The 12,176-nt window shown below is 42.4% G+C and overlaps 1 protein-coding gene across 4 annotated transcripts in view; it reads left to right on the forward strand.

The window, feature by feature from the left end:
• Positions 1 to 12,176, forward strand: part of srgap1a (SLIT-ROBO Rho GTPase activating protein 1a) — a 107,558-nt gene that overhangs the window by 80,061 nt on the left and 15,321 nt on the right. For all 4 annotated transcript variants that reach the window (XM_049007600.1, XM_049007601.1, XM_049007602.1 and 1 more), the window contains 7 exons: positions 3,318 to 3,515; positions 3,694 to 3,778; positions 4,592 to 4,619; positions 6,618 to 6,651; positions 7,125 to 7,185; positions 7,722 to 7,799; positions 9,916 to 10,050. In XM_049007600.1, the coding sequence (XP_048863557.1) occupies positions 3,318 to 3,515; positions 3,694 to 3,778; positions 4,592 to 4,619; positions 6,618 to 6,651; positions 7,125 to 7,185; positions 7,722 to 7,799; positions 9,916 to 10,050 (619 nt within the window). The remainder of the gene's footprint in view (positions 1 to 3,317; positions 3,516 to 3,693; positions 3,779 to 4,591; positions 4,620 to 6,617; positions 6,652 to 7,124; positions 7,186 to 7,721; positions 7,800 to 9,915; positions 10,051 to 12,176) is intronic.

Consider the following 12,176-nt stretch of genomic DNA (forward strand, 5'->3'; position numbering starts at 1 on the left):
CTCACCATGCAGTGACACTGGAGGGCATGTTAGTTATAGGATTAGAAGTGCTGCATTCAGGTAGCGTAGCTGTTTATCAACACTGACCTCACATGCTTTCTAGACATTGACTTGCTAAAACCAATTGCAGAACATCTTTATTCTGAGAATGCTTATTTTGTGGGTGCCTTGGTTTGCCAGACTAAAAGTGCCTCCAATTAGTGCTTTTGGCTGGGGGCAAAATTTCATTGCAAAGGTGCCTTTTGGAAGCTGCAGACGTGTATACCATTCCAATGCCATCGAGGGCCTGTTGGCTGACAATGGCTCAAATTGCCATTTCACACTGGATAATCTAGAATGTTCCCAAAAGCACAGCCTTCCCTTGGCTTTTATAGCCCACCATAAGATGCCTTTCTTTCTCTATAATAACACACTTGCTTTTTGCCTTTGTCTGAGATCAGTGGAGGGAGAGATAATTGTCTTTCAGAGCACTGCTTAATAGTTCCGCAGCGGTCTCTGTTAAGTAGTTGAGCCAAAGTGTGACACAACAAATGCAGTCCATGTTCTATGTTCTGCTTCAATGAGAAACTCACCATAGCTTTGGCAGTCTTCATGAATTAGGTCTTAACATTCTTATTTTCATACATTCTTTTGTAGTTCAAGGCACATAGTAAATATATAATAATGTAGGTCCTTTGAAAATGCCTGTATTTATACTGTTAGATATGAAGAATATTGACAACATCAAGCCTTCACAAGTTCATCTGGCTTTGCCTGGAAGACTTCAGTGTCACCTTTCCCCCTATCTGTGCAAGCAACTGATGTTTTTTTTTTTTTAATATAACATTCTGGCAGCACATTTGCCATTTGGCTATTGCTGCTTGGTCTTGAATATAAGCTGAGAGGTGAGATGGAGGAAGACACTTGCTGAATGGCTAGCATAAGATAATACTGTTCAGATGGAAATGGTGGCTTTTTGTTAGTCTAACTCCAGGGACCTTGATCCCCTGTGCCAGCCTTACTGTAACATCTTATTCCCTTGTGTTATCCTAGCTTCAGGGCCTTGTTCTCTTGTGTTAGTCCAGTGGTTCTCAAACTCAGTCCTCGGGACCCACTGCACACCCACTGCCCTGCTTGTTTTCCAGCTATCCCTGCCCCACACACTGCTGATTACCTGGATCAGGTGTGTTCAGTCAATCAGAAGCTGAAAGACAGCTGGGACTTGTGTGTGGGTCAGGGATACCAGGAAAACAAGCAGGGCAGTGGGTCCCAAGGACTGAGTTTGAGAACCACTATGTTAGCCTAACTTTTGGGCCTTGTTTACTTTTGTTAGCCTAACTCCAAGGTCTTATTCCCTTGTTTAGGCCTCAGATTTAGGTCATGTTCCCTTGTTTTGACCTAAATTGGAGGCCTTGTTCCTTCAAATTGATGTAACTCTGAGGACTTGTTCTCTTGTTTAGACCTAAATAGACAGCCCTGTTCCTTCGTGTTGGCCTAACTCTGAAGTTTTGTTCCTTTGTGGTGTCTTTGCATTCTCCATGAATTGCCAGACTGCCCATTCAGTCACCCTTTCCTTAAGACCAGAGTCCTGAAGGGCTGATGTCAGCTCTTCACTTTTGGATGCTTTCTGCAGACTCCCATGCACTCAGAGCTTAGCCATAATGTGAATCAAAGTACTTCCATTTTTACCTGCTCACCAGCAGCTATTGCTTGCTATAAACTTCTTGGTAAATCGACCTGCATAGCTTACCAGAATACACTCTATGCTTTATTTATATAGCCAGCTGTTTAGCATAAACATCTGCTTCAGCAGCGTGATTGCAATGTCTCTAGTGGGATTTAAATATTTCAGCCACAGATCCGGTTCCTTACTTTTGAGTGTGATGTTTGGCAATGTCTCCTGTTACAGCTGATGTGCTTTGCCTGCAGTGGGCATGGTGCTACATACAGTATAGCCTAAATGAGTTGAGTCCTGATTGTGGGTGGTTCAGCCAGCTGAGTGTGAGTAATTGTGGTGATGGTGGGACCCAAATACAATGCAGGTGTTTTCCCCCAGATGGGGTTTTCAGACTCCTGCTATTCACCACAGATTTCAGACCATGCCATTCCAAATTATTAGTACATGCAGTTCCCTCTAGATTTGTTTGCCTGAGGTGTGGCACATTGTGGGACACTTTTACCTTCCCCTTGCCTGGCAGCAATTGTGTGGTCAGGTGGGATGTTCCTCAAGAGTGATAGATGAAATGTCAAATAATCACAGAGTGCCTGCTTCCAAATGTTATCTTGCAGGACTAGACCAGAGCAAGGATTTTTTTCTCTAGTAGGTTGTTGGTGATCTATTTATTTAAGTTCATAGCCTCTCTGAAAGACAGGAAACCTTTTTGTTCTTAATTCCTAAAGTCAGCTGACACATATTAATGAATGGAGCATAACTCAGAAAAAAAGCCAGATCAGGTCCTGTGAACCCCCCTCCTCCCCCTACTGAGGTGCCCTTGAACAAGGTATGAACATGCGGCTGTATAACACGGTGAGTCACCTTGAATAATGGACCAGTTCTCTTATATAGACAAAAATAACAGACATGGAAGACTGATGTATATGGTTTCCCCCGAAATACTGTGCCATTCATCTGTAAAACTTAAATCTGTAAATTTCCTTTAGCTTCAGGTGAAAATGCTTTTATTTCTTCTTTAGTGTAGGTAAGGTCTTCTCATGAATAATGAATGAGGTATATCGCACCATTACATCAGTAACAATACCGCAGCCACCTCTGTCTCACTCAGCAAGTTGGGAAACATTTATACTTAAGTCTTTGTGCTGATATTGTGTTCTGTAGCTATTGAATCTTCTATCTCTTCATCTTTGAAGTGCTATTCTTGCTGAGAGTCGGAGTGGCAGCATGCTTAGCGGCATAGAGTAGTCTTGCCTTATGAATTATCCGAATATGTCAGTGCTTGATATGGTTATATAAATGTTTGCTAGGGCTTCAAGTTCTTGATCTGAGTGTCTGTGTTCTACATGTTTCTTTGGGTTTCACCTGGGTTTTCTTTCTGCAACAAAAAGCCTAATGTTGTGTCTAATTATTTTGCTTTATGTGTTTCCCCCTGCAGTAGGCTGGCATCAGAGCTTATATACTGCCTTTCAAATTAGTCTGGCATAGGATTTGAATGTCTGTGTGTGAAAAATAATGGCTGTGTTCAGGTCATTTTTGTTTAACAAGAAACACTACTTAGAAAATGGTTAACCATGACATAACATTGGTGTTTGTTGTCATCTGACAAATCAAAGTAGCTTCTGTTCAGGCCAGTACAATTGTCTCCATCAACATTCAAACACAGATCAAGAAGACACTGGAGGCCACCCTCACCACCATCCAAGACATGGTATCTGTGGAAGACTATGATGTATCTGAGAGTTTTCAACACAGCCGCTCCACGGAGTCAGTTAAATCAGCTGTATCCGAGACATACTTCAGCAAGCCAAGCATGGCAAAAAGGCGTGCCAACCAACAGGAGACCGAGCAGTTCTACTTCATGGTGAGCACTCCCTGGTATTACTGCAAATGACACTAATATGAACGCAATGACGCCAAGGCTGTTTTGGGTGCCGTAGAGAGAAAAAGCAAGTCTTCTATGTTCGTCACCCCTGCAGTGTTTACAGTCTTGTTGACAGCCAAACAGCTCTCGCTACTTAGCTGTACTCTGCTTCCAACAGAAGTTCCATGAGTTTATGGAGGGCAGTAACTTGATCTCCAAGCTTCAGGCCAAGCACGATCTGCTGAAGAGGACTCTTGGAGAAGGTAATCATTACCACGCCTCTTCTCTTTTTGTCTAACCCAGTGTTGCATTGTGGGGACCAACTCTTCTTTATTGGACTGTGTGTATTGGGAGCTTTTTCAGTGAATGCAGTCAAAAAACTCAAATAGGCAAATGTCTTGTATTTTGTTTGGTTAATTATAGCACGTTTCCTCTGGCATACAGGAACCGAGCTGTACCCAAGCTGTACTGCAAAGAGAGACTAGTTACAGCATGGTTCCAGCTTGCTTCAGTTTTCCAGTTCAGAAAGGTTGGCTCAGTAAGAGCATTGTGGACATATAACCGAAGAAACGCCTATTTACTGTTCACGTGGTGTACATCATGATTTACTGTGTGCTAATCTCCACTAGCATGTCTGTGAGAATTGCCGTGTTAGCTTAAAAGTTCCAAGTTATTCGGAATGCACCAATGCATCGTGATGTGTTATACTAATAATGTATAATATAAAGGACATACTGGATTTCCTTCAGGTAATCCATGCATAGAACACTGATATCTCTGTGCATTTCAAACCATTATATAGTAGTGATGCAACCAGCTAGTAAGTAGGGCCATTTCAACACAGTTATGGCTTAGCTATGGCTCGCATGCTTTGCAATGGAAAACCACCAATTCACAGTACAGCTCTGTTGTTGGTGACAGTGGAGAAGCACGATTATGGTTAAGGTTTGGGCTAAATTAAAGTTGGTTGTTAAACGTGTTACCTTAGAAATGAATGGAGAATCCCCACAATGATAGGAATATATGCATTTATGCCATGCGGTACGCTCAAGACTGTATCTTCTCCCTCTGTCCAGGTCATCGGCCTGAGCACATGACTGCCAGGTGAGCGGCAAAGAGAGATTCTGCTTTCAGCACAATCCAGGAGTCTCTGCTTTTATTCTGAACAGCATTCATTCTCCCTTAGTGCTCCCATTCTTTTACCTCCGACTCTTTATTACTTGTGGTGCTTCTCCAAAGAGCATCGTTCCCCATTCCTGCAGTTGCAGCTGATGCTGTATGTTACCTTTTGTTACCACAGCCATGGTTAACTTGCAGAGCCTTCTAAAGAGCTATTTTCCTCAAGCACTTCTTGCGGGCATGTTAGTGCCTAGCTGGCTTTTGAATGTTTACAGGTCCTTATTAGGTTTTGTAAGCCTATGGAAATTTTGAAATGTAATATACTCTCCTCAGTGTGAGTGTCATGATTTAATATATGTCAGAGGCACACTTAAATCATAGTCATATTTCCTGCTGAGGTTCTAGCCAACCTTGACACGTGCTTCAGAAGGCACATATTATATATTCTGTCTGTCTCTGTGAGAGGACTATGTATATTACATTGTGGGGACCAAATGTTCCCCCACAATGTAATAAAAATGTTATTTTGATGTTATGGGGACAATTTTTCAGGGCCCCACAAAGATCAGTGAATGCAATCAAAAATTAAAAATGCCAAAAGACCTTTATTTGTTTACTTATGGGTAAGGTTAAGGCTGGGTTGGGATTAAGATCGTCATGTTGGGATTAATGATTTCCTCACCGAAATGAAGTGAGAGTCCTCGCAAAGGTATAATTACAAATCTGTGTGTGTGTGCGTGTGTGTGTGTGTGTGTGTGTGTGTGTGTGTGTGAGAGAGAGAGAGAGAGAGAGAGAGAGAGATACAATGAAGGATCTCCCAAGACCCTAACTAAAAAGTTGTCTGCTAAATATCAGCACTAGGGCGGGATAACTTCTCCTCATCAGACCACTCCTAAACTATGCTGTATCAGAAATTTACTGTAGTACAGGGATGCAGCACAAAGCATGGTGACCCCAGAAAGACTCTCAGTCTTTCCACTGGTTTGTGGTACCTCAGTAAGTGAGTGCTGATTGGGAGACAACCAGGATACAATCACAACTTGAATGCAGGCTGCTCTGAATGCTGCATGTTGATGCCAGCCATGATTGGTCGGTATGGTGGTGTCACATTGACAGTTGACACCCTGCTCAAATTGGATTATTGTCACACATATAGAAATTGTAATATTTATGTGTCAATGTAATGTATCTATTTAGAAGTGTTACTCAAGTTGATCCTTAATATTGGCATTTTGGTAGACTACTATGTTATAACAAAACACATTGCATCGGGGGCCTCTGGGAGTTGGGCAATAGAACAGAGTAGGAGCATACATTTTGTAATACATCAGTGAGAAAATATAACCTACTGGTGAAATAGCTGCCCTAGCATTTTTCTGTGTGATGTTTGCATGCAAGAAAGAAATAGTTTGGTATACTGTTATGTACATAATTTTTGCTTGCCAGCAAAAGATAGCAAATGATAAAATTGCTACCTGGAATCTCTCTGTCACACACACACACACAAATTATGGAATGTGCCGTGTCTTTGGGGCTTAACTAAGAAATTGTCAGAGAGCCAGCAAACCAAAGCAAGACAGCACAATGCTGGCCCCCAAAAAACTGACAGTCAGTAAGTCAGGGGAACATGAATGAAACATACAGGTGCTTGAGGGATCTGCTCACAACCCCTAGTATTATTATTATTATTATTATTATTATTATTATTATTATTATTATTGTTATTGTTGTTATTATTATTGTTGTTATTATTATTATTATTGTTATTATTATTATTATTATTTTTATACTGGAATCCTGTCTGCAGTGCGCTGTACTGCCTGGGATATGCTCTAGGCCATTACTAGGACAAACAGTTAGAAGATGGATGGATTTGTTGTTATTGTTACTGCCCTTATTAGCATGTCATTTTCTACTGACCGTCTACAGAGAATCGTCTTTAATCTGCTCCCTTTTTCTCTTCTGCCTCAACTCAACATGTAGCCGTGGCCGACGGAACTCTCACTCCAGAAACCAGGTAAAGTCTGCAATTTACTCTGTGACAGCAATCAGTTTTCTCAGTCATTTAAAGTTCTGATCCCTGATGCTGGGTGACTAGCCCAGCCCGCGTAGAGACGGTACTGTGTGGGACAGCAGGGCTCACATCTCACAGCAAAAGATCCTATAAAACATGCACATTTAGCTGATTCAGTTTCCTGCTGTGTGCACCTGTCATATTAGTCTGTTAATCCTGGGAGCATTTTATTTTATAATCTATTAAAGTTATGACCACACTAAAAATGGAGGCCACCAATGAATAAAGATTAATGAAGGAAAATGTTGCTCAGCTCTTGCTGTCATGAAAATGCTTGTCTGGGACTCATTAATTTCACTGGCTTCTCCATACACACAGTCCAATGTAGAAAAGTTGCCTCTTTCAGATTTCAGACTCCCTTTGCCATGTTATTACTGAACGCGCCCTTGTTAATCACTGTTAATTTGTCTTTTAAGGACTGTGGCCAAGCAATCCCTTGTCTGGTTGAGAGCTGCATCCGCTTCATTAATCTCTTTGGTAAGTTTGGGTGTTTTCAACTTACTTTACCAAAGATGTATAAATAGCTTTGTATCCTGTATACTGAAGCATTTTATAACTAGTAGGTGTAGGAATAACTTCAGGCAGGTTAAACTAGGCTGGCATTCGCTCGTCTCAGATGAAACCGCCTTCTTATAACTTGACTATGAATGATGGTTTTACTGTATGGAAATTCTCTTTATCTATTTTAGCCATTTAGTAGAAATTAACTGTCCATTTACAGATTGTAACTAAGTGAAGCACATGTGAAAAGCATTAAACCTGATCATCACTGTATGTCAGTTTATAGCCATGGCTTCACCATCAGGGAACAGCACTGAGGCAGCCTCAGGCTGATTTGGCTCAGTAGCATTCTGCTGGTTCTCGTTATAAGCCACCTGTACAAGTGAAGAGACTCGGGTGCTTTTTCTCATTATCTCGCACAAAGCAGTGGGGAGCAAATGGCAGTGTCTCTGTGAATGTACACCGTCTGTCTACTGGGGTCTGATCACATTTTCTGCCCCACTGCACCACAGGCCTTCAGCACCAGGGCATATTCCGGGTGTCCGGGTCCCAGGTGGAAGTTAACGACATCAAGAACTCGTTTGAGCGAGGTGGGGGTCGGATCTGCAGCTGCTGCCACTGCCACATGCTAATGCCAAGATATTAGAAATACGAGTTCTCAATGAAGTTCGGCAGATATCTTGTCACATGCAGCTTTACTCTCTTTGGACACGGTCGTACACAGTATTTATATGTGACTAAGATGAAAATCATCAGCAGCTTTGAGTTTAAGGACATAAAACGCAAAATGTTTGTCCTTGTTTTGAGGCAAATTAGCATGCAATAGTAGCAGTATATTTTCTCAGAAAAAAGTGAAATATGAATAAATGAATACAGTGGTATTTTGGAAAACAAACTTTGTTCGTTCCAGAACATTGGTCGAGTTGCTATTTAGTCGAGTTCCGAGTTGAATTTCCCGGGTTCGAGTCTCCGCCTGGGTCACATGTGTGGAGTTTGCATGTTCTCCCTGTCACGGGACGCTCGCGATCGCTCCGGCTCCTTCGGGATCCGTCTTGCCCGCTTGCTTTTCTTTTTGAGGTCCGTCATTCTGTCACGGGACGCTCGCGATCGCTGGGTGAGAGTGCAGACAGGCAAGCGAGCAGGAACAGGCAAGCAGGCAAAGTTCGGTAAAACGGGGTTTAATCGGGAGACGGGGACCAGGATACAGCAGACACTGACTGACATCAATGACGGATGAGACACAGCAGGGGGCATGGCACACACGAGGAGCGGACGAGCCGGGCATGACACTCCCCATGTTGTCGTGGGGTTTCCTCCGGGTACTCCGGTTTCCCCCCACAGTCCAAAAACATGCTGAGGCTAATTGGAGTTGCTAACTTACCCGTAGGAGTGCATGTGTAAGTGAATGGTGTGTGAGTGTGCCCTGTGATGGGCTGGCCCCCCATCCTGGGTTGTTCCCTGCCTCGTGCCCATTGCTTCCGGGATAGGCTCTGGACCCCCCGCGACCCAGTAGGATAAGTGGTTTGGAAAATGGATGGATGGAATTTAATCTGCTCCAGATTCACAAAATGATTGTCTATAAGTTATCTACCTACCTAACTAATGATAAAAACCATTAACAATCAATATAAACCTAATACACACATAAATAAGCACACATACAAAAGCAATAAACATGAAATAAATGAGAATCCTATACTCTGAAGCAAGAGCAGACACACGTGCACCACCTTCAAGTCTCTAATTTTTCTTTTTAAGTTCTACAGTCACTCTCACCACTTTCCTGTTTTGTTTGCTGATATCACTGCTCACTTTCTTAGGGGGCATGATTACTGTATCACTAAATGTACTGTAGATAAAACACAAAAAAATTCACACTAAACACAGGAACACAGCTTTTGCATACAAACTTGGTCTAGAAGTACTGCGAGACTGCGAGCGATTCATAGGCATCAGCACCCCAGTAGGTCCATTTGCCTTTGTTTCAGCCCATCAGAGATGCTTCTTGATCTGTACAAGTTTTAGCGGGTCTGTTTTGTTTTGCTGTGTTCTGAGTTTTCAGGCGAGTTGATTTTTCTTGACCGACTCGTTCAAGGTCTGAATCTGTAGAATTGAACTCATCTCAACTCAGCAGGTTGAGGTACAAGTATAAAAGAATCCAACAGACCCAGACCCTTTCAAGATCCAAGATTCTACTATATATGCAAAAAAAAAGAATTTCTTCTGTTTTCTAAAGCGTTAGGAAGAACTTCCTTCAGTTCCGAAACCTGTTTTCTGTCACCCCAGCCATTCGACATATTCATTATATTACACTAGTAGCTTATTAGCTACCCTCATTAGTTAAATAACTCAATGAGGTACTGCATAGCCAAACATGATACCTGTATACTTGTGGCAGAATGAAGAAATGCATGGGTGTATTGGATGGTTGCTGCAAATATTGGGGTGACTTCAGGGTAGGTTCTGAAATGGCTCAGCTGACACACACTGATAGACACAAAAACACAATTTTCAATGGTGGCCTAAAACTTTGGCGCAGTGGTGTATAGCTTGGTATCCTTAAGCACCTTTCTCAAAAACACAACAATAATGTTTTCTGGAACAGAGTCCCTTTGCTAAATACTGTTCTCTAGTTGTGTACTGATATGTCAGCGTGTGGTCAGCCAGCATGCCTGTGGACTCATCTGGATTTGTGATTTTCCTTAGGCAACGACCCACTGACAGATGATGAGAACAACCATGACATCAACTCAGTGGCTGGGGTTCTAAAGCTCTACTTCCGGGGCTTGGAGAACCCACTCTTTCCCAAGGAAAGATTCAATGACCTGATTTCCTGTGTCAGTAAGTCCCGCCTCATCGGTGTCTCTGAATCTGGGATGTCTGAGGGTGTCTGGAGCTTCAGCATAGCGCATGTGTCTCTTTCTGAATGTCTCTGCGTGTCTCTGCCTGTGTCTGCACGCGGGTGCTGAGGGGAAAAAGGTAAGTCACATGTGCCGCCCGTAGCTTCAGTTACATATGAGCGATGAAACATTCAGGGGCAGCCTAATGCATGAATTTAACAGCAGTAATTCAGAAGGATCAGTGATATACTCTCTTCCGTCAGCTGGTAGGATAACAGTGAGTGATTTTTTTTCTAAATAAATAAAGCATTTTCTTCTGTAATAAAGTGTCATTCCTTTAGCCACAGCTGATCATGGTTTTGCACATCTCGGGCTGGCTGATTGGGGACTTGTGGGTTGATGATGGGTAATCAGAGTGAAATGCAGGAAGCTGCCTGTTCAGAGCAGCTGTGGGCTGGTTATTTGAGCTTCTGTGTTTAGGCTGGGTTTGTCAGTGATTCATAGTGAACGGTCTTGGCTGGTCCTTGCGGATGGAGTTTTTTTTTTTTTTTTTTTTTTGGAGACGGTGGGGCTATCCCAGAGGGCTCTGCTTTCCTTCTATGTCTATGGATGTTGACACCACGCAGGGATTCCCTGATGGTGACACACTGCTCTGAGCTGGATCCTCTGTTATGGACAACTTGTGGCAGATGGGGCCCGTCCCAAGAAAAGCAGGTGGGCTGCCATGACGGGGAGCTTTCCATTCCCTTTATTAGCTGGACCGCCACCGTGCGGCAGGCTAATGGAGCATGTCACTGAACCTGTCAGACAGTAGAAAAAGTGGTGTAATTTAAAGAACACCACTCTACCTGACGAGGAGGGAGCATGTTAGATGGAGCGATTGACACCCGAGTAATAGCTAAGCAGCTCTTCACTCAGAAAAACGGGAAGCAGAGCGATATTCTGAAGGTCGTGGTCATGGAGCAGTAAGAAGAGGAGTAAATGAATGGGCTACTGCAGTTTATGCTTATGCACAGTTCCAGAATACTTATGAAAAAACCAACTCATACATTCAAATGACAAATTATCCATCCAGTTTCTTCCAGTGCTTCCAGGGATGTACAATCAAATATGAGTAATTGCATGAAGGTAATTTTTTTACATGTTCATCCCTCCTTCCGTTACATCTACGTTGGCCTGCTGGAGGTTTCAAATTGGTCAGGAGGAATCCATCCATCTATCTCTTGAAAGCCTCCTTTACTGTTAAATTCTGCACTTTTCCACATGGCCTGCTGCACTGTCAGAACTATTTGGAATATCAAAACATGGTTTTACCGTTCCAGTAAAACCAGACTTTCAGTCAAGCTTTCACTTCCCATGCAGTGAGGGGTAAGCTTCTATTCCTGTAGCCCCACTGAGACCTGGAAGGTGGTCATGTGACTCTTCTGTTCAGTATATTTCCCTTCATTATGAGGACGAGCGGAAGAAAAGGCTCTGGTGTTCTTTGGATTCATGTGTGTGGCATGGCTGATAGTCCAGTAGTGTTATATTCTTAATTATGCTCTTTTGTAGCGATGTAGGAAACTGCAAGGAAGGTTTGCCTGGATTAGATTGTCCAGTTGTAGCTGTTTCTTGGTATTCCAAGAAAACTGATGTGTGTTGAAATAAGCCACTTATTTATCATAAACATAAGCCTGAATTAGAATATGAACACAGTCTGAAAGTTTTTCCATGCTTGTTGAGCAATCTGGGTAATTGTACAGCTGAAGGATACATTAGTTCAGTTACACATTGGATTTCAATAATTAGTCTATTATTTCCAAAAGAACAGTCATAAAACCAAAGCAATTTGGTATGCAGTGTACATAGGAAGTCTGTACACTCTCGCATACTGAAATCATGACCAATAAAAATTCCCTCTAACGTTTACTAAATACTTTGAAGTAAAAAAGTAAGAAAAATCAAATTCTCCAATCAGTTTTCAGTTATAAAGCTTTTGTGCAACTGAGAACCCAAAGACCACTTTTAAGGGTACCCATTAGCTATTAGTAATAGCCATTGCTGATAATCTCATCTGTTATTCGGGGGTTGGGGGAGTTGTGCACCTATCCTACTAAGCTCTGCACCCCTAGACTAAAGAAAATTCAA

The sequence above is a fragment of the Brienomyrus brachyistius genome, chromosome 3 (genome assembly GCF_023856365.1).
Source record: "Brienomyrus brachyistius isolate T26 chromosome 3, BBRACH_0.4, whole genome shotgun sequence".
In the NCBI taxonomy this organism is placed as follows: Eukaryota; Metazoa; Chordata; class Actinopteri; order Osteoglossiformes; family Mormyridae; genus Brienomyrus; species Brienomyrus brachyistius.